Source organism: Eubalaena glacialis, chromosome 9 (genome assembly GCF_028564815.1).
Source record: "Eubalaena glacialis isolate mEubGla1 chromosome 9, mEubGla1.1.hap2.+ XY, whole genome shotgun sequence".
Taxonomy (NCBI): Eukaryota; Metazoa; Chordata; class Mammalia; order Artiodactyla; family Balaenidae; genus Eubalaena; species Eubalaena glacialis.
Genome location: NC_083724.1, coordinates 99,108,702 through 99,129,754, shown reverse-complemented (window position 1 = coordinate 99,129,754; position 21,053 = coordinate 99,108,702). Strand labels below are relative to the sequence as shown.

Genomic DNA, 21,053 nt, shown 5'->3' with positions numbered 1-21,053 from the left:
CAGTATCTCCTTAGTTGGTAAGAGTAAGTAGTTTAGTGCAAGCAGTTCTTCTCTGGGGAGAGCTGAGTAGCTGAGCATATCTGAGTTAAGTGCACTGTATCAAGGCTTTACTCTTCTTAGAAAGAGACTTGTGTTCTCCCCATGGGTAGGTAAAAAGCTTATGAGTCCCTGTTCATGGGTGGCCATTGCTGTCATTTTGTGAGGTCTTCATGGCATGTCCTTAGCATCTACTCATTATACTCAGACAATCTTTATCCCCAAGTGGCTGGCAGATATGAGTGTGTCTTAAGATCTGATCTGACCAGCAAATGGTTCTGGCAAAGACGATCTAACAAGTGCTGAGAGGAAAGGCAGAGTCTCCTCCTGGGTTAGCTCATGTGAGTGGCTGGCAGGAAGGGACCCATGGACTCAGGTCCAGGGTGTCCACTTGAGTATCTCCAGACACTGCAGTTTTAAAAGGGCCAACTTCTGGCAGCTCATCTCAGCTTAGTGGGCCCCATGAAAGGTGGTTGGCCCCAGGAGTAATGGGTAGCATGCATGTCATTACCTAGAGTTGTTTATTTGTTTAAGGTGGAATTAACTTACAAGGAAATGTGAAATCTTAAGTATACTAATCTGTGAGTTCAAACAATGCATATACCTCCAAAACCCAAACTTTATCAAAATACAGATCATTACTGTTATCCACATAGTTCCCTTGCGGCCCATCCCAGTAAACCCCTGCTCCTACCCCTCAGAGGTACCACTGTTCTGATTTTATTTCACCATAGATTAGTTTGGCCCACCGTACAATTTTGCATAAATGGAATCATTTAATATGTTCTTTTTTGTGTAAGTCTTCTTTCACTCAGTATAGTTTTTAAACTTCATCCATGTTGTTGCATACATCAGTAGTCTGTTCTTTTTTTAACATCAAATAGCATTCCATTATATGAATATATGACTGTTTATCCATTCTCCTTAATAGACACCTTGATGGCTTCCAGTTTTTAGTCATTTTAAAAAAGTTGCTATTAACATTCTTCTGCTAAGAATTTTTTGTTTGTTTTTGGTAAACCTTTGTTTTCATTTCCTTTGGATAAATACCTAGGGTATATTAGTTTTCTAGGGTTGCTGTAATAAATTACCCAAACTTAGAGGCTTAAAACAAAGAAATTTATTCTTTCACAGTTCAACATCAACATACTGGAGGGGCTGGTTCCTTCTGGAGGTTTTGAAATGGAGTCTGTTCTTTGTCTCTCTCTTAGCTTCTGGTGGTTGCTGGCAATCCCTAGTATTCCTTGGCTTGTAGCTCTATCGCTCTAATCTCTGCCTCTGTGGTTACATAGGCTTCTTCCTTCTATATGTCTCTGTATCCAAATCATCCTCTCCTTGTAAGGATTCCAGTCATTGAATTAAAGCTCATTCTAATCCAGTATAACCTCATCTTAACTTGATTACATCTGCAAAGACTCTATTTCAAAATAAGGCCACATTCACATGTTCCAGGTTGATATTAATTTTGGTGGGATAATATTCAACTCAGTACACTGAGTCATAGGGTAACTGTATGTGTAGTTTTATAAGAAATGACTAGAACTTTTCCAGAGTGGTTGTACAATTTCTCACTTCCATGAACAACAAACACATGAGAGTTCCTGTCACTTCACATCTTCCCCGACAGTTTTCATTTTATCTCTGGTGATGGATGTGTAGAGTTATCTCATGGGGGTTTCCATTTTGCTGACAGTTAATGACAGTGAACCCTTCTGTATGCTTTTTGATCATTAATATATATCATATACCTTACTTTGTGAGGTATACATTCAAATCTTTTTCCAATTTTTCTGCATTGTTTTTCTTTTTATTATTGAGTTCTCTGAGTTCTTTATTAATCCTGGATACCAGTCCATTGTCATTTGTACATTTTGCAAACATCCTCTCAGTCTGAAACTTTTCTGTTCATTTTCTTAGCAATAACTTTTGATGAGCAGATATTTTTGAGGAAGTCTAATTTTCCTCTGTCATGAAGATAATCTATATTTTCTTTTAACTGCTGTATAGTTTTAGCTTTTATATTTAGGTCTACAGTTCATCTTGAATTAACTTTTGTGTATGGCATGAGGCAGGAATCAAGGTTTATTTTTCTTTTTAATATGGATACACAGTGGCTCTAGCATCATTTGTTGAAAAGTCTTGTCTTTCCCTCATTGGATTGCTTTGTTGAAAATCCAATCACTGGCTAAGTGTGGGTCTATTTTTATGCTCTCTCTGTTCTATTCCTTCGATTAATATGTCTATCATTAAACCAAATCACACTGTATTACTGTAGGGTCACTGGAAGTCTTGAAGTCAGGTAGTATAAGAAGTCTTCTCCTTTTGTTTTTCTTTTTCAGGATTGCTTTGGATAGTCTAGGTCCTCTGCATTTCCACTTAAATTTTAGGATCAGCTTCTCATTAAAAAAAAGACAGAAAAAAAGAAAACCTGGGTAGTGTTTGAGATTTTAGTGTATCTATAGATAATTGGGGGTAGAAATTACATCTTACCAGTATCAAATCTTACAAGCCACTACCGACATCTTTTCAAATTCATCTCAGCAAAATAAAAATTTGTGAGATGCAGCTAAAGCAGAGTTTAAAGGAAATTTATAGCCTTAAGTGCTTATTTTAGAAAAGAAGGTCTGTGATCAGTGACTTAAGAAGCTAGAAAAAGAAGAGCAAAGTAAATGCAAAGTGAGTGAAAGGAAGGGAATAATGAAAATAAGAGCAGAAATCTGTGAAATATAACACTTTATTAACAACAGAAAATTTTGCTAAGCCAAATGTTGAACGTCTGAAAAGATTAACAAAATTATATGTTGCTACATAGACTAATCAAGAGAAAAAGAAGACATGAATAATTCAAGAATGAAAGGGAAGTTACTACATATCCTTCAAACTTTAAAAGGATACTAAGGGGATATTATGAACAAGTTGATACTAACAGGTTTAACCCTTATATGAAATGGATGAATTCTTGAAAAATACTACTGACACAGGATGGGACAAAATCTGAGTATAGTACATTTATTAAAGTAATTAAGTTGGTGGTGGATCCATGAACCTACACAAGTGATAAAAACATTCCAAACTGAATCCAACCACGTTTGAAAAGAATTACATACCATGTCCAAGAGGAATTTATTCTACATATGAAAAGCACAGCATTAGAAAATCCATACTACAGAATATTAATCAATTCATATTTATATATCCTCTAATAAGATGGAAGCTTTCTCTCTAGCTCTCTTCCTTTCTTTCTAAGTCTTCACCAAAACCACATATAACATCCATGTTTCCACCAACAGTCCCTTCTTGTCAATCTAGGCTTTTTCTTGTATGTACCTCAAACTCTTCCAGCCTCTACCTATCACCTCATTCTAAAGCCACTTACACAATTTTAGGTATTTGTTACAGCAGCACCCACTTCTTGGTACCAAAATCAGTATTATGGTTATTGAGTAACAGAACCAATAGGACGTATGTACACACACACACACACACACACACACACACACGGACATGAGATTATAAAGAATTGGCGCATGCAACTGTGGAGGCTGAGAAGTCCCAAGATCTGCAGTCAGCAAGATGAAGACGTAAGAGAGCCCATGGTGTAGTTCCAGTCCAAAGGTTATCAGGCTCAACATCCAGGAAGAACTACTGTTTCAGTTCAAGTGTGATAGCAGGAAAAACAAAACCAATCCCATCCATCTCCTCTCCACCACGCACCCTCCCATGTCCCAGCTTGAAGGCAGTTAGACTGGAAGAATTCCCTCTTATTTGGGAGAGGATCAGTCCTTTGTTCTATTCAGGCCTTCGACTGATTGGATGAGGGCCACCCACATTAGGGAGGGCAGTCTGCTTTACTCAGTCTTTACATTTAAATGTTAAAGTCTTCCAAAAACACCCTCTCAGAAACACCCAGAATAATGTTTGACTAAATGTTGGGGCAACCTGTGACCAGCGAAGTTAATACATAAAATTAACCAGCACATATGCTAATATTTCTTTTATATTTTCTTAAAATCATGGAGATGGCATATTATGAAAGTTGTCCAATTTCCAGGGATTAATTCTGATTAATATTGAAAAAATGTTCCCTTTCTACATTTGTGGACCAAGTTTTAAAATTCTTTAAATTGTTTAAAAGCAGTGAATGCACAGCATTCTTTCTTCTGCTGTAATCCAGTGTCTATGGTCATTTGTTTAACTCACTGCTATACTTTCCTTCCTCACAACTGCAGCTGCAGAAGGCAAAATTTCTTTAAGGAGCCATTAGACATGGATGTTTTTTTTCCTTTGGAACGTTTAAGTTCATTAACAATTATTGAAGTACTTACTGGTTTGAAAAATCAATTGGCATGAGAGCAGCTGTAGATTATAAAAGAATTTATAAACTGATTAACTTTTTTCTACATCCTGGAAATTTCTGTGATTAACTGAAAAGCATTACCTTGGTAACATTTTATTTTTTATTTCTCCTTCTATTGAGGAACTTCTGGATGTTTAAAACCAAAGTGGACTTTGTAATTCTTAATCACTTTTAGCTAAAATTTGCCACATTACTAGATAGGCACAAAAATGATGAATGAGTAGTCATATTAGAGGCTATGGTTCCCATAAGGGCAGCGTTAACTATTTAAATCAGTCACCATATTTTATACAGAAGACACTGAACGGCACACCTGTAATGATGTGCCGTTTACCACTGGCCTTAGACTTCATGCCTAGCCGGGAGTATAAACAGGCCAAGGAGAAGGCAGTGGCTGCTTTTCTCTCCCCGTCACAGACAAGTAGACAGTAGTGCAATACTGAAAGCTCAGCTGTCAGAACTTTAGAATTACAACAAAGTATTTCTTGGAAACTGCAGGCCAGAAATGTACATACCTGCCACGAGTTTTGAAAATGTGGACAGCCTAGCTTAACAAAATAAACTGACTGATAGTTCAATGAGCTGAACTAGAGACCAACCATGGTGGGACCTCTGACTGAAAGGATGTTCACTTTCACAGTGAAAGTCCAGCAGGGTCAGCACTTGTGAGTGATTATCAAGGCCATTTCACAGGAGCTTCTAGGTCTAGCAACACACACACACACACACGCACACACAGAACAAACTAAATTTACTGAATAGTTTGCTGAGGGGCTTTTAAGTGTTAGGAAGGGGTTTCATGGTAGTTCTTCTTGTTAGTATTGAAAGCTAGCCTCTTAGACCAGATGGAATGAGTAGTTTTCTGTAAAAGTGTCCGGTCGTAAATATTTTAGTCTTTGTAGCCTTTATGTTCTGTGTTGCAACTACTCACCTTTGTTGTTGTATGTGAAAGCTGCCATAGACACAACATGAAGACAGAGTGTGGCTGTGGTCTAATAGACCTTTATTTACAAAACACCTGGTTGGCTGTAGTTTGCTGCCCAGTGTTATAGACGGTTCATAAAATACATCTCATTTTTGATTGATGAAGAAAGAATCAGGTAGGTCTGGAAAGGCCTGGTATACTGAGTTTATTTAAGGTTCATGGTATTTTTCATCAGCTTCTGGCAGATAGAAGCAGGGTAATGGAGCAAGGCATACAAATTTGATATCTGTTAGAGCTATTTTAGGTGGAAATTTTTCCATTTACAACAGTTAAAAAAAAAACACTGCGAAAAGCAGGTCTTGGAAGAGTCAAAATCCTTTAAGGGGTTGCAGGCCTAGACTATGTTTTTGTGTTTTACTGCTGAATTCACACTCCCAGATAGAGAACCCACTGCATAATGCTCTAGGAAATACTTGTTTAGGATGGGGGAAACACCTTCCAGTTCATTTCCCACATGGGTCTCTGACCTGTCCTCTCTGTTGCCTCCACCATGGGGCCTCTAGGTGGAGTGACTCCCTTTTTTGACTCCATCCTTTCTTGTAGGAAATGTCCCTAAAGAAATTTGTAATAAGTTATGTAGTTTAACTTTCAGTAAAAGCATATATTTGTAGATATTGTTTACATCAGTGTTAATGACTGTGGCTTGTAAGATAATTGTATTGGGGGCAGATGTATAACTCTAATGGCAGCAATTTATAGGGCTAGAGCTGCCTGTGATGCTTTCTTAAAACTATTTAAGCTGGGCTGATATTTAGAGCTGGCTCATTGTGTGCGTTTTATGTGTTGTAAAAGGATGTACATTAATGTGTCACCCTGGGATGAAAGGTAGGTCTGTGAAGGAAATCTTTGTTGTGGGAACATCTGAGGAATGACTGCTGGACAAGTGTTACCATCCACAAGGTACCTGTGGTGATTCTGACCGACACTTTCTCTCCAGCAGAACCAGGAACAGAATTCCAGCCCCATCTCTCCTGCCCGGTGAGTTTTTCCAGTCCACAGTTCCTCCATCAATATGTGCTCTGCGGTCACTCCCCTCAGATCTTCCCAGGTTCATCTGCAGGAAGCCACTTCCTACTAGAAGCTCCAAGCTGCTCAAGTGACAAAGCAGAAGATGGAGAGAGAGAAGGCTCTTGCACTGTGTTTGGGAGGCTGCGGCTGAGTGGGACTTCAAGGGCATTCTTCAGCCCATCTCAAGGTCAGCCAGTAGACCAGGAAGGCAACAGTGGTGGAGGAATAGATCAGGAGGTGATCCCTGAGGAGGCAGATGCAATGTTGACAGGGGCAGACATCTCAGAATCTGGAGCAGTCATATGTGAAAAATACAGACTAGGACTTAGCACAAAGTCAAGCCTCTTTAGCCCCCAGAAGCTTCATGTGTGCCCTGAATGTGGCAGAAGCTTCTACCAGAGGTCAGACCTCATCAAGCACCAGAGGACACACACAGGGGAGAAGCCCTATAGTTGTAGGGAGTGTGGGCGAGGCTTTGGCCGGAAGTCCTCCCTCACCATACACCAGAGGAAACACTCAGGGGAGAAGCCCTACATGTGTAGGGAGTGTGGGCGACACTTCAGGTATACATCCTCCCTAACTAACCATAAGAGGATACACTCTGGGGAGAGACCCTTTGTATGTCAGGAGTGCGGGCGAGGCTTTCGCCAGAAGATTGCCCTCATCCTGCACCAGAGGACACACTTGGAGGAGAAGCCTTTTGTGTGTCCAGAGTGTGGAAGAGGCTTTTGCCAGAAGGCATCACTCCTCCAACACCGTAGCTCACATTCGGCTGAGAGGCCCTTCTTGTGCCTTGAGTGTGGGCGTGGCTTCAGGCAGCAGTCGCTGCTCCTCAGTCATCAGGTCACACACTCAGGGGAGAAGCCTTATGTTTGTGCCGAGTGTGGGCACAGCTTTCGCCAAAAGGTCACTCTCATCAGACACCAGAGGACACACACAGGGGAGAAGCCTTACATGTGCTCTGAGTGTGGGCGTGGCTTTAGCCAGAAAGTCTCCCTCATGGGCCACCAGAGGACACACACAGGGGAGAAGCCTTATGTGTGCCCTGAGTGTGGGCGTGGTTTTGGTCAGAAGGTCACCCTCATCAGACACCAGAGGACGCATACTGGGGAGAAGCCTTATCTGTGCTCTGAGTGTGGACGTACCTTTGGCTTCAAGTCACTCCTCACCAGACACCAGAGGACACATTTAGGGGAGGCGGCTGATGTGTACAGAGTATGTGAGCAAAGACTTGGTCAGAAGACCCACCTCACCTCTGACCAGAGGACATACTCAGGAGAAAAGCCATGTGTGTGTGATGAGTGTGGACGTGGCTTTGGCTTCAAGTCAGCCCTCATCAGACACCAGCGGACCCATTCAGGAGAGAAGCCATATGTGTGCAGGGAGTGTGGTCGTGGCTTTAGCCAGAAGTCTCACCTCCACAGACATAAGAGGACCAAGTCTGGCCATCACCTGCCACAAGAGCTGTTCTCTTGACGTTTCCTTTCTTTTCCCTATGAGTGTGTAGATGGCAGAAATCACTAGGAAATGTTCCGCTTTGCTTAAATTCAGTCGAGGAAAAAAGTGTTGCATTCTTTCAGTGATCTTAAGATAGTTGATTTATGGTTTACTTCCTGCACTAGCAATGTGTTTTAATTTGCTAGGGCTGTCATAACAAAATACCACAGACGTGGTGGCTTAAAGAACAGAAGTTTGTTTTTTCAAAGTTCTTGAGACTGGAAGTCCAAGATCAATGTGTAGGCAGTTTGGTTTTTACTGAAGTCTCTCCCCTTGGCTTGCAGATGATTGCATTCTTGCTGAGTCCTGAATGGCCTTTTTTCTGTGTGTGTGCTTCCCTGGTATCTCTCTTCTTCTGAGGACACCAGCCATACTGGGTTAGGGCTCCACCCTATGACCTCATAATATTTACCTTTAAAAGTCACATTGTAGGTTACGGCTTCAATGTATGAATTTGGGGGAACAATTCAGTCTTAACAACTCAGCCCTCTGGACACTGCAGATTCACTTTCTTCACATACAAAATACATTCACCCCATCTTAACAGCTGCAAACATCTTAACCCATTCCAGTATCAACTCTAAATTCAAAATCTCACCTAAATCTCTTCTAAATTGAGTGTGGATGAGACTAGAGGTACGTTTCGTCCTTTGGCACAATTCCTTTCCAGCTGTGAACCTGTGAACCACAGAAGTTATTTGCTTCCAAAATACAATGATGGGATAGGCAAAGAATTCACATTCCCATTCTAAAAGTGGAAAGAAGGATTGCTGGGTCCCAAGCAAGTTTAAAACCTTGCAAGGCAAATTATGTTAGTTTTTAAGCTTGAGAATAATCTTTGGCTGTGTCCTCTGCCCTCTGGTCCCAGTGGGGTGGCAGCCCCACCTTCTGGTCTCACTGGGATGGCAGCGGTGATACCTGGCCCACTGAAACCATGAAAGAACCATACGGCTCCTCAGACTTTTATTCTCTGGGCCTGTTTTGGAAATGGCAGACCTGCTGGTCTCTGTTTCACCTTTGGGGTCATTCTTTCCTCTTCTTGATGGATAATGTGTTTGTAGTCAGATAGTTAGCGCTATTCTAGCTTCTTGTAGAATCCCAGAAATCTGACAGCCTGCCTTCATTTTGTCCCATCTAGGTCACCTTTAGTTCTACTGAGATGGTTGATTGGTTCCAAACTTACCTCTCTGTCTTTATTTATTTATTTATTTATTTTATTTATTTATTTTTGGCTGTGTTGGGTCTTCTTTGCTGCGTGCGCACTTTCTCAAGTTGCAGTGAGCGGGGGCTGCTCTTCGTTGTGTTGCGCATGCTTCTCATTGAGGTGGCTTCTCTTGTTGTGGAGCATGGGCTCTAGGCACGTGGGCTTCAGTAGTTGTGGCACGAGAGCTCAGTAGTGGTGGCTCACAGGCTCTAGAGTGCAAGCTCAGTAGTTGTGGCGCACGGGCTTAGTTGCTCCACGGCATGTGGGATCTTGCCGGACCAGGGCTCGAACCCGTGTCCCCTGCATTGGCAGGCAGATTCTTAACCACTGCGCCACCAAGGAAGTCCCCTAAACATTGTCTAGCCACACCATAGTATTCTTTCCAGAACATGCTTTCTCATTTTTTACAACATGGATAGGATGAGAACTTTCCAAATCTCTAAATTCTGGTTCTCAAAATTTTGCTTAACATTTCCTTCAATTTATCTCTGTACTCCCACATTTTACTACAAGGAGGAAGGAGAAACCAGGTTGCACCTTCAACACCTTGCTTAGAAATCTCCTCAGCTAAATATTTGTCACTCATGTCACAATTTCTACTTTCCACAAAATACTGGAACACAAGCCAGGTTCTTTACCACTTTATAACAAGGACTGTCTTTCCTCCAGTTTCCAGTATCATGTTCCTCATTTCTATCTGAGACTGCACCATAATCACTTGTAATGTCTGTATTCCTACCAACAGTCTGTTCGAGGCAATCCAAGCTTTTTATAACAAGTGCCTCAGACCTCTTCCAGCCTCTATCTATCACCTATTTCCAAAGCCATTCCATATTTTTAGATATAACTCTCAGTACCAAAACTATTCTTTTGCTAATGCTGCCATAACAAAACCAGAAGCTGGATGGCTTAAGCAACAGAAATTTATTTTCTCAGTTCTGGAAGCTGGAAGTCCAACATCAAGGTGTCAGCAGGGTTATTTTCTATTGAAGTCTCTCTTCTTGGCTTGCAGATGGCTGCCTTCTTGCTGCATCCTCACATAGACTTTCTTATGTACATGTGCTGGAGAGAGGGAGTGAGCTCTGGTGGCTCTTACTCTTACAAGGACACCAGCCCTATTGGATTAGGGCCCCAGCCTTATGCTACCATTTAATCCTTTTTTGTTGTTGTTGATTACACCATTTAATCTTAATTACCTCCTTATAAGCCCTACATCCAAATACTGGGGGATTAGGGCTTCAACCTATGACTTCTGGGGGGGAGAATTCAGTTCATAACACTGCCTTCTGGATACCCCAAATTTATATCTGGCCAACAACAATGCCATAAAGGTGTGTTCTGACCTTTGCTTTTCTTTCCCTGTGAGTGTGAAGGTGGCAGAAATCACTAAGAAATATTGTGCTTTCCTGAAATGGAATGGAGGGGGAAAATGTTGCTTTCTTTCAGTGTTCATTAGTTGGTCTATCACTTACTTTCTAAGCAGCAGTCCTTCTCTATATTTTATGGCTTTTTGTTTTAATAAACTGCTTCTTTACAAAGTTGCACACCTGGTTATGTACCTTATTCACTCACCTCTCAAGAGCCCCAAGGTATTCAACCTCTTGGGAGACATGAGAAAGTCACTGTCTATTTTGTTCTGGACTCTAGTTCTGTAGAGGGAGAGCAATATTATAATAGCCTTCATCTTTACCCTTCTTGAGTCCTCCAAAGCCATATGAGATCTCCAAGCCATACACTCAGCACCACCCCCAACAGCTGATTGAAAGGCATCCATTAATACCCATCCCTGCAGTCCAAGGCCCATTGGCTGTGCATACATGCCACTGATTTAGCCCAAGGACTCATGGCCTTCAGTCACGGCCCTCCCTAGTCCTCCAGTCAGGGGCTAAGGAACTGGAGTACCCAGCTTTATATCCAGGCATTGACCATTGTTTCTTAATTTCTCTAATATCCAGAGTCTGAAAAATACCCAGTCTGTGACTGGCTGTGTGCCCTTGCCTTGGGCACTGAACGGTCACTACAGGGTCACTTTTCCCAGGCCCAGATGGCTTTGCTGGCTTAAAGTCCAGAGGCAATAAAAGATTAATAAAGTATAGTATACAAAAAAACAACAAAAACAAAACCAGAAACCTTTCACATGGGAAAAAAATACCGTAAGTAACATCAAAAGACAAATGATTGGAAGAAAAGTATATCAACATATAAATCAACATCTTTCACAGTTCAAGGGTTAATAACACGACTTTATAAGAACTTTTAAAAATCAAGAGGAAAATACCAGATGTCCTATAGAAAAATGGATAAAAGACATGATCAGTTTACCAAAAGAGGTATAAAGAAATGAAAATATGTACAACTTCACTCATGATATGAGAAATGCAGATTATAACTACACTGAGATACCATTTCTCACTCGTCAGCTTGACAAAAATTCAAAAGCTTGACAGTACTCTGTTATTTGTGAGGCTGTTAGGAAATAGACATTTTACTACATTGTTGGTGGGAATGCAGAATGGTAGAAGCCTTTTAGAGGGGAACTGGGCAATATTTAAACTGTATATACATACATACCTATTGACACAGCAAGCACACTTCTAAGAATCTAAAGAGTCACTTGCAAGTTTATGAATATACACATGCACATGGTTCTTTTTCACAGCATTATTTACAGTTGCAAAATATTGAAAATGGCTTGAATGTTTAAGCATAGGAAGCTCTATCAACTGCAGCATATACACAATGGAGTAAAACGCATGTGAGAAAAAGTCTGAGGAAGAAGATATTAATGAAATATTATGGAGGAAATGTTATTAAGTGAAAAGAGCAAAGGGAAAAAAGCATATATAGTTTGTTACCTCTTGTGTCAGAAAGAAGGAAAAATAATGAACATAGTATTTGACTATATATCCTCAGTCTTGGGCAGTTTATTTTTATATGTGTGTTAGAATTACAAACAAATCTTAAACTCTTTAGTAGGTTTGTTTCTTATAACAGTATGGTGAAGCAGTTTTGAAACTGTTTTGGATGCATTATAGGATTGAGCAAATGAGTACATGTGTCTATGTTGTTGGGAGCCAGGGTTCTCACTGTGGAAGAAAAGTCATACAAATATGGAATGGGACAAAGCAGGGAAGAATCCCAAGAGAATAAGCGGGAATTGGAAGTATTGGTGTGAACTTAAGATTTGGTAAGATTTGTATACGTGTGTCTGTACATGCTTATGTGCCCATGCATATTTGTATGCATATATATTTGTATATGTGTGTATACACGCATGTATTTTCTATGTCCACTGAAAAGTCCAAGAAGAATGCTCCAGTAGCAGTGAGCACATCTAGCATCCAGATCTTAGTCTCTAACACCATTTTCCATTAGTGGAAACCCTGGCTTCTTGGCTTACTGGCTGCTTCCAGGGTTAGGATAGGGTAAGTACAAGATGATTCTGGGTCCAGAAAGTAAAAATGTGCTAAAAAACATGTTGGAGGATGACACTAGGACTGGGGAGGTAGTTTGAAGGGATTCCCACCCACTGGCCAAATCTGGGATGATTTGAGCACCAAACTACTTGAGTACACTTATAAACCACTGGGAAGAAAAAGAGAAACTTACAAGTCAATAACAATAAATATATAAGTCAATGAAGTCTATTGCTTACAGTAGAATGCCAATGGCAACTGGTAACTTCACTTTTTCCTCCTAATATCAACAGCTTATATAATCATAGTACATTTATTAAAGCTAAGAAAGTAATATTGGGACATCACTATTAGGAACTGCACACTGTATTCAGATTTTCCACTATTGTCCTTTTTATGATCTAGGATCCAGTCTAGGATCTGACACTGCATTTAGTCATCATGTCTCTTTAGTCTCCTCAAATCTGTGACAGTTTCACTGTTTCTGTCTTTCATGACCTTGACACTTGAAAAGAGCTAGTCAGCTATTTTATTGAATGCCCCTCAATTTGGGATTGTCTGAAGTTTTCTCATTAGACTTGCATCATGGACTTTTTGCAAGGATACCACAGAAGTGAAGTGTACCATATCAAGGGGTACATGATGCCAACATGATTTAATCCTGGTGATGTTAACCTTGATCACTTGATAAAGGTAGTGTTGGACAGGTTTCTCCACTACAAAATCAACCATTTTTCTCTTTGCATACCCTGTTCGTTAAAAGTAATTAGTAAGTGTAGCTCATACTCCTAGGGAGGGCAATTAAGCTCTACTTCCTGGAGAATGGACCTTGTGATTAGAATAACAACATAGTGACAGTGCTTCTTACACTCCCCCACCCTACAGAAGAGAGTGGCCCAGTATTTCCTGGATCCCAAACTAGCAAAAGACAGCCCAAATAGGCTCATTTCTCCCTGGATGGAATGGAAGTCCTGCTGACAACACAAGGTGAGCCCAGCAGCACCAGCAGGTGGTATCAGTTAGGACCCCTGATAAAAGTAAATGGTGAAGGGAGGTGCTCTCTTTTCTTACAGGACTGACACTCCCCTCCCCTCACCTAGGGACACTAGGTAGTTGGCTGGTAGCAGCCAGGGCAATTCTGCCAAAGAAATACCTGTCCCACAAAGTGTTCTTTATCCTCACATACCTGAGACTCCCCATCTACATGCAAGACACCTGGCAACTAGGCAGCACCAGCAAGGACATGTCCCCTCTCCCCCACCTTAAATTGCCCAGCAGAGGAAGAGATTCTCCTCCCCTACTGACAGATACCAGGTGGCCAGGAGACACTGGGAAGGGGGACCCTGATACATCAGTGGCTCAGCCAGTGAAACTTTTCCTATTTTGGGCCACAGCATCCCCTATCAAGAGACACAGAGAAGCCTGTTTTGGGAAGCTCCATCCACACTCTCCAAAAATACCAGCAGGGAGGAGCAACAGTGTTACCAAATAAACCAAACACATTCATAGTATCACAAGAGTTTTGAAAACTGTCATTGGAACAAACACAGCCCATAGCGCTAGGCCAGGACCTGGGGGCCAAACCTAAAGACAGAGTGACTTCCTGCTAAAATGAAAGATTTAAATAAGATGCAGAGTCCCTTAACATCATAGCTAAATGTTCAGGATACAAAAGAAAATTACCCATCATACCAAGAACCAGGAATCACAAATTAGAAAAGACAATCACCTGACACCAATACTGAGATGGGACAGTAAAGCAGCCATCATCAAAATGCTTCAAGCAATTGTAAGTTCTCTTGAAACAATGAAACAAAGGAAAAAGTACAAAATTTCAACAAAAAGAAGGTATACAAAAAGTGAGGTGAAAATGATACAACTAAAAATTAGAAAATTTAAAACTCATTGGAGTGGGTCAATGGTACAGTTGATATGACAGAAAATGGAATCAGAGAATTTGAGGACAGGTCAATAGAACTTAGCAAATCTGAACAAGAGAGAGTAAATAGAGTGGGATAAAAAAAGAATCTCTGGGACAAGGATAAAAAAGCTAACATTTATGTTATCAGAGTCCCAGAAAGAGAGAATGGGACTGAAAAAATATTTAAAGAAATAATGGCTGAAAACTTCCCATATTTGGCAAAAGACCTAAGTGTGCAGATTCAAGAAGCCAAGTGACTATTAAGTAAATCCTAATATATCCACACTAAGACATCATATTTAAAATTATGAAAACTAAAAACAAAAAAAATATTGAAAGCAGCCAGAAAGAAATGACTCATTACCCATGGGGGAGAGGGGAACACACCAATTCAGATGACAGCAGATACCATATGAAACGTTGGAGCTCACAAGGAGATGGCACAATCTTTTTCTTCAAGTGCTGAAAGAAAATACTGTCAACTGATGAATGCGCATCTGGCAAAACTATTCTTTAGTAATGAAGTGCAATGAACATGTTTTTAGATGAACGAAAACTAAAAGAATTTGTTGCTAGCAGACCTACCCTTAAACAATGTCTAAAGGAAGTTCTTCAAATGGAAGTAAATGATAAAAAGAAATACTGGAGTATTAGGAAGGAAGAAAAAATGAACACAAATGTGAGTATATATAATAGCTCTTCCTTCTACCCACAAGATTTTAAAATCACATGTGATGACTGAAGCAAAAATTATAATACTGGTACTCTAGAAAATGATATTTAAAAATGGGAAAGATAAAGGGACCTAAATGAAAGTAATGTTTTCACACTTAACTACAAGTGGTAATATACCGTGAAAACGCATGTATGTATACTGTAATACTCAGAGCAACCACTAAGAAAACTACAAAGAAATGCACTAAAAAACATTAAGAATGAATCCAAATGGAATCTTAAATAATAATCAAATAACCCACAGAAAAACAAGAAACAAGTAACAGAAAAATGAGAACCAGAGGAAACAAATGTAAAATAAATAATAAAATGGCTAACTTAAGCACTAACATATCAGCAAGTAACAGTTCTCATTACACCATTCGAAAGAGAGATTGTGAGGGTGGATTAAAAATCATAACTGTATGCTGTTTATCAAAGTCAATGACATAGGTAGACTGAAAGCAAAAGGGTGGAAAAAGACATATCATGCAGTCAATTTTAAAAATCAGTAGTATACTAAAGTAGATTTCAGAGCAAAGAAATTTATTAGAGACAACAAGGGACATTACTTAATAATCATAAATCAATCCACCAGGAAGATATAACATTCCTATATGTATATGGACCAAATGACAGAATGCATGAAGCAAAAACTGATAGAGCAGAAAGAGAAATTGAGAAAATTCATTACTATTGACAATTGTTGGTATTGTTCTATCAACTGACAGAACTACTGGAACAAAAATCAACAAGGATGTAGTAGACCTGAACACCATAATCAAACACCAGGATCTAATTTATACACACACACACACACACACACACACACACACACATATGTATATCATTCCACCCAAGAACAGCAGAATACATGTTTGTTTTTCCAGCACCCATGAAACATTCACCAAGACAGTCCATATCCTGGGCCATAAAACACACTTCAACAAATTTAAATGAAAGGGTATATTCTTTAACCACAATGGAATCAAACTAGATATAAACAACAGACAACAGGAGAACCTCCAAAGACTCTGAAATTTAACAACACAGTAATAAACCATGGGTCAAACAGGAAGTCATTTCAAAGGAAATAATTTTAAAAGACATTAGCACTGAATGAAAATACAACATATCAAACTTGTAGAATGCTGCTAAAGCCAGGATGAGAGGGGAAATATATAGCACTAAATGCTCACATTATACATTAAATGTTTCATATCAGTAGTTTAAATTCACACCTGCAGAAACTTGAAAAAGTGGCTTAAAATAAACCTAAAGGAAGCAGATGGATGGAAATAATAGAGAGAAAAACAGAAATCAATATCATTCATACAGAAAAACAAAAGGTAAGGAAACAAAAAGTTGGTTCTTCAAAAAGGAAAATAAAATTGATGAATCTCTTATAATTATGACAAAAATAAGAGAGAAGATACAAATCATCAGTATCAAGAATGAAATGGGATATCACCATAGATCCTGTAGCCATTAAAAGGGTAATAAGGAATTACTATGAACAGTTTTACTATACTCACGAATTCTGTGTCTAGAGAAAATGGAATAATTCCTCAAAAACCACATTCCAAAATTCTAGATAAAATAGATTATCTGAATAGTTACATAACCACTAAGGAAACTGAATTTATAATTTAAAAATTCCTGAAAGAGAAATATCCAGGCCCAGATGATTTCACTGGAGTATTCTACAAAACATTTGAAGAAGGATTAATTTTATACAGTCTCTTCCAGAAAACAGAAGAGGGAACATTTCCTAATTTATTTTATGAGGCCATTGTACCTTGATGCCAAAAGCAGACAAAGTACAAAACTGTAAAAGTACATACCAGTATCTCTCATGAAGATACAAGCAAGAATTCTCAAAAAAATTAGCAAATTAAATCAAACCATGTATAAATAGCATGATACCTTATGACCCAGTAGAATTAATTCCACATATCCTAGGCTGGTTCAATATTAGGAACTCAGCAATGAAAAAGAGCAAACTATTGATAAAAGCAACAACCTGGATGAATTTCCAGAAAATTACATTGAGTGAAAAAAGCCAATCCCAGTAGGTTACATACTATACGATTCCATTTCTATAATATTTCTTAAAGTGAAAAAATTATGAAGAAAATAGTAATGGTTAACATGGGTTAAAGGTGAGGTTAGGGGGACAGGAGAGAGGTGGGTGTGACTAAAAGGGCAACATGAGGGGTCTCTGTGGTAATGAAACTCTCTTGTGTATTTAGTGGTGAAAAATGGACATATGCATGTGGTAAAATTGCATGAGGTAAATATACACATGCACACACACAAATTCATATATGTGAAACTTGGAAACCTGAATATGATTGATGGATTGTATCAATGTGAATATTTTTGTTAAATACTTGTACTATAGTTTTGCAACATGTTGCCACTGGAGAACACCATGAAGGGTACACAGGATCTCTATTTTATTTCTTACAATTATATGTGAATGTACAATTATCTCAAAATTAAAATTTTATTTTTAAAAGAGAACCAAGGTAAATTTTAAGCCATAAAAACTCTGTAGAGACTCCTGCTCTAATCTTGGATATACTCCATCCCATTAGCGTTAGAGAAGAATTTTTAGGACACATTTTAGGCCTTTTTTCTTTTATGAATTTTACAGTATTTGAATTAGTTGGAACTCACATATTCCTGATACGTTGTAGGAATGCACGATGAAATAGAGTAATCAGAAAGAAAGAAAAGATTCTTCCTGTCTCCCAATGCACAGGCCTTTCTCCTCACCACTAATGGTTAATTTTACGTGTCATCTAGGCTGGGGCACAGTGCCCAGATATGTGATTAAACACTCTGGATGTTTCTGTGAAGGTATGTTTTGTAGGAGATTAACATTTCAATTGTTGGACTTTGAGTAAAGCAGTTTACTCTCTAGGATATGGGTGGGCTTCATCAAATCAGTTGAAGGCATAATAGAACAAAGACTCATCTTCCCCAAGCAACAAGGAATTTTGCCAGAAGTCTGCCTTTGGACTCAAACCACAACTCTTTCCTGAGTTTCCAGGCTTGCTGGCCTCTCCCGTCAGATTTTGGATTCACCGTGCCTCCAAAATCGAGTGAAGTTCCTTAAAATGAATCAATTCTTCTCTATATACACATCCTGTTGGTTGCATTTCTCTGGAGAACACTGACTACTACGCTTTATATTTCTATCCTTCCCTCTTTTTCCCCTCCTTTCTCTTCTGGAAGCCCTCATTACTTTATCTCCCTCTGCATATGAATGCACTATGGCCTGCTTTGGCTTCAAGGTAATATTCTAGGGCCTTATGAGTTTGCTGCTTCTCTCTCTCTCTCCCCCGCTCTCCTCCCTTACCTTCTTTAGTCCCATGTTCTTTTATTTGTGGGAAAGAGCAGAAAAAGAAATGGGTGGTGGTGGTGAGATTTTTGTTAGGTTTATGAATTATCCTTAAGGGAAATTTCAAGGATGTAGATAGATGATAGCAAATGAAATTCTCTCTCCACAAATGAGCTGTCTCCGCAATCTATGGGCTACTGACTGTAATCAGTAAGATTACTGATTGTAATCTTATAGCTGGTATGGTTGTGCAAATCTAAGGAGTGTTTGAAGTTAGGATAGGAGCATATAGCATAAGCAGACCTCTCTGCTTTCTGCTAGCAGGAAGCAGAGAGGTCATCACCCTGAGAGATTCTGAAGACACATGGAGACCCTTTGTAACTAAACAGTTGTGTGCCAGAATGTTCTGACCATTGCCCCCTGCCCCAACAGGTGGTGGCTTACTTACCATTTCACGACAACATACATCAGTTGCCTTTCTTGAACATGGGTATGAGAGGACCCTCCAATAAACTTCAGTTAATTTGATGTTTTCCATCATTTTGACATTATGTCTCCTGTTCTTCATCCTGCAAAACTAAGCCAATAGTAGTATATCGCTGAAATTGTACTTCATAGTTTGGGAACACAGCCGTTACAAAGTAGAATATAATAAAACCTAAAAAAAAAGAAAAAAGCCTGAGGAGTATGGTTATAGGAAGATTCAAAGCACAAAAGGACTCTTGGAAATTGAAAGTATTCTTGTAAGTCAGGCAAAATTAAGCTTGTTTTTCCTGAGTATACAAAAACCAACAATATTTATTTATTTATTCATATGATGAACAGCTAGTGTACATAAAGTCATAGTTTTCATGTCCTCCCTTTTTCCATATTTAAACTTTTTTTCTTCTTAGCATCATCATTCCAGTGTATGTATGTATGTAGACATTCGATAATCATGCATATAGTGTAGGATAATTAAAGCTTTAATTTTCAATCATGAATAAAATTACATAATTACAAAATTATCTTATATTAAGATAATGTAAATTCTACCTTGATACTGTAAATTTCAGAATTTAAGCCTTTAAAGATTAAAGATTATGCATATAGGGGTTGGCATGTGCCTGCCTGTGGGTCCAGTCTGGCCCACTACCTGTTTTTGTAAATACAGTTTTGTTCTTACAGGGTCTCACCTGTTTGTTTGTTGTCTATGGCTGCTTTCATACTACAACACCAGAGTTGATTATTTGCAGCAGAAGTAGTATAGTCTTTAAAGGCTAAAATATTTACTGTGTGGTCTTCTACGTTTGCTGACCCCTGATATTTGTAGGAAAGAATAGAAGTAAAATTATTGCATGGTAAATAAGTATGTTTGTTTACTCAATTTTAAAATTCTGATTTCCATAGGAAACTTTAGCCAAAACATGTTCATTAGTGATTTTCAAGGTTTCAGTAAAAGATCTTGGATGTTAAATTCAAAAAAAATTTTAAAGACCAATGTGTCAATCTTGATGTTAAAATCTTCAAGGAACACATTTTTAAAATTTACATAGACTTTCTGTAAAGTAGCTCTATAGGTTCAGATGATATGTTGCACTGTCTACAAATCACTAAACCACTGGTTTTCTGACTAGTTTGAATGCATGTTTATATTTTTATCTTAAATTTATTTTTTTGTTTTATTTGACCAAAACAACATACATAGGAAATTGAAGATATTTCGATTAATTAGGCTTTTTGTGAGAAACTATGACAGATTTATATAAAGTATATTATGCTAACATTACTTGTATATTGTGATAAAATCGTGGAGACAATATATTATGAAAGTTGTCTAATATTAAAAATGTCTTCCCTTTTACATTTATGGACCAAGTCTTAAAATTCTTTAAATTGTTTTAAAGCAGTAAATGCATAGCATTCTTTCTTCTGTTGTAATTCACTGTCTATGGTCATTCATTTAACTCACTGCTATACTTTTATTCCTCAGAACTGCAGATGCAGAAGGAAAAATTTGTTTAAGGAGCCATTAGACATGGATTTTCTTCTTTTTCCTTTGGAACATTTGAGTTCATGTATAATTATTGAAGTACTTATTGGTCTGAAAAATCAATTGGCACAAGAGCAGCTGTAGATTATAAAAGAATTTACCAACTGATTAATTCTTCTCTATGTCCTGAAAATTTTTATGATTAACTGAAAAGTATTACTATAGTAACATTTTATTTTTTATTTTTCCTTTTATTGAGGAATTCTGGGTGTTCAAAACCATGTTAAGGTTTAGGGTTTCCCAAAGTGGACTTTGTAATTCTTAATCACTTTTATTTATTTATTTATTTTTTTAATAGCAACAGCATGGTTTTATTTTTTATTTATTTTTAAATTTATTTATTTATTTTTGGCTGTGTTGGGTGTTTATTCCTGTGCATGGGCTTTCTCTAGTTGCGGCGAGCGGGGGCTACTCTTTGTTGCAGTGCACGGGCGTCTCATTGCAGTGGCTTGTCTTGCTGAGGAGCACGGTCTCTAGGTGTGCAGGCTTCAGCAGTTGTAGCATGCGGGCTCAGTAGTTGTGGCACATGGGCTT

At 38.7% G+C, this 21,053-nt stretch overlaps 1 protein-coding gene and 1 long non-coding RNA gene across 5 annotated transcripts in view; one reads left to right on the top strand and one right to left on the bottom strand.

Moving 5' to 3' along the window:
- Nucleotides 1-7,965, top strand: part of ZNF169 (zinc finger protein 169) — a 50,334-nt gene extending 42,369 nt beyond the window's left edge. For all 3 annotated transcript variants that reach the window (XM_061200622.1, XM_061200623.1, XM_061200621.1), the window contains one exon: nt 6,319-7,965. In XM_061200622.1, the coding sequence (XP_061056605.1) occupies nt 6,319-7,862 (1,544 nt within the window). In that variant the 3' untranslated portion in view covers nt 7,863-7,965. The remainder of the gene's footprint in view (nt 1-6,318) is intronic.
- Nucleotides 5,480-21,053, bottom strand: part of LOC133098008 (uncharacterized) — an 82,073-nt gene continuing 66,499 nt past the window's right edge. Inside the window, exons 3-5 of one of the 2 annotated variants that reach the window (XR_009702097.1) lie at nt 18,936-19,064; nt 8,482-8,561; nt 5,480-6,675 (exon numbers count right to left, since the gene is read on the bottom strand). This is a non-coding gene — a long non-coding RNA (uncharacterized LOC133098008). The remainder of the gene's footprint in view (nt 6,676-8,481; nt 8,562-18,935; nt 19,065-21,053) is intronic. The other variant, XR_009702096.1, reaches the window with a different exon arrangement.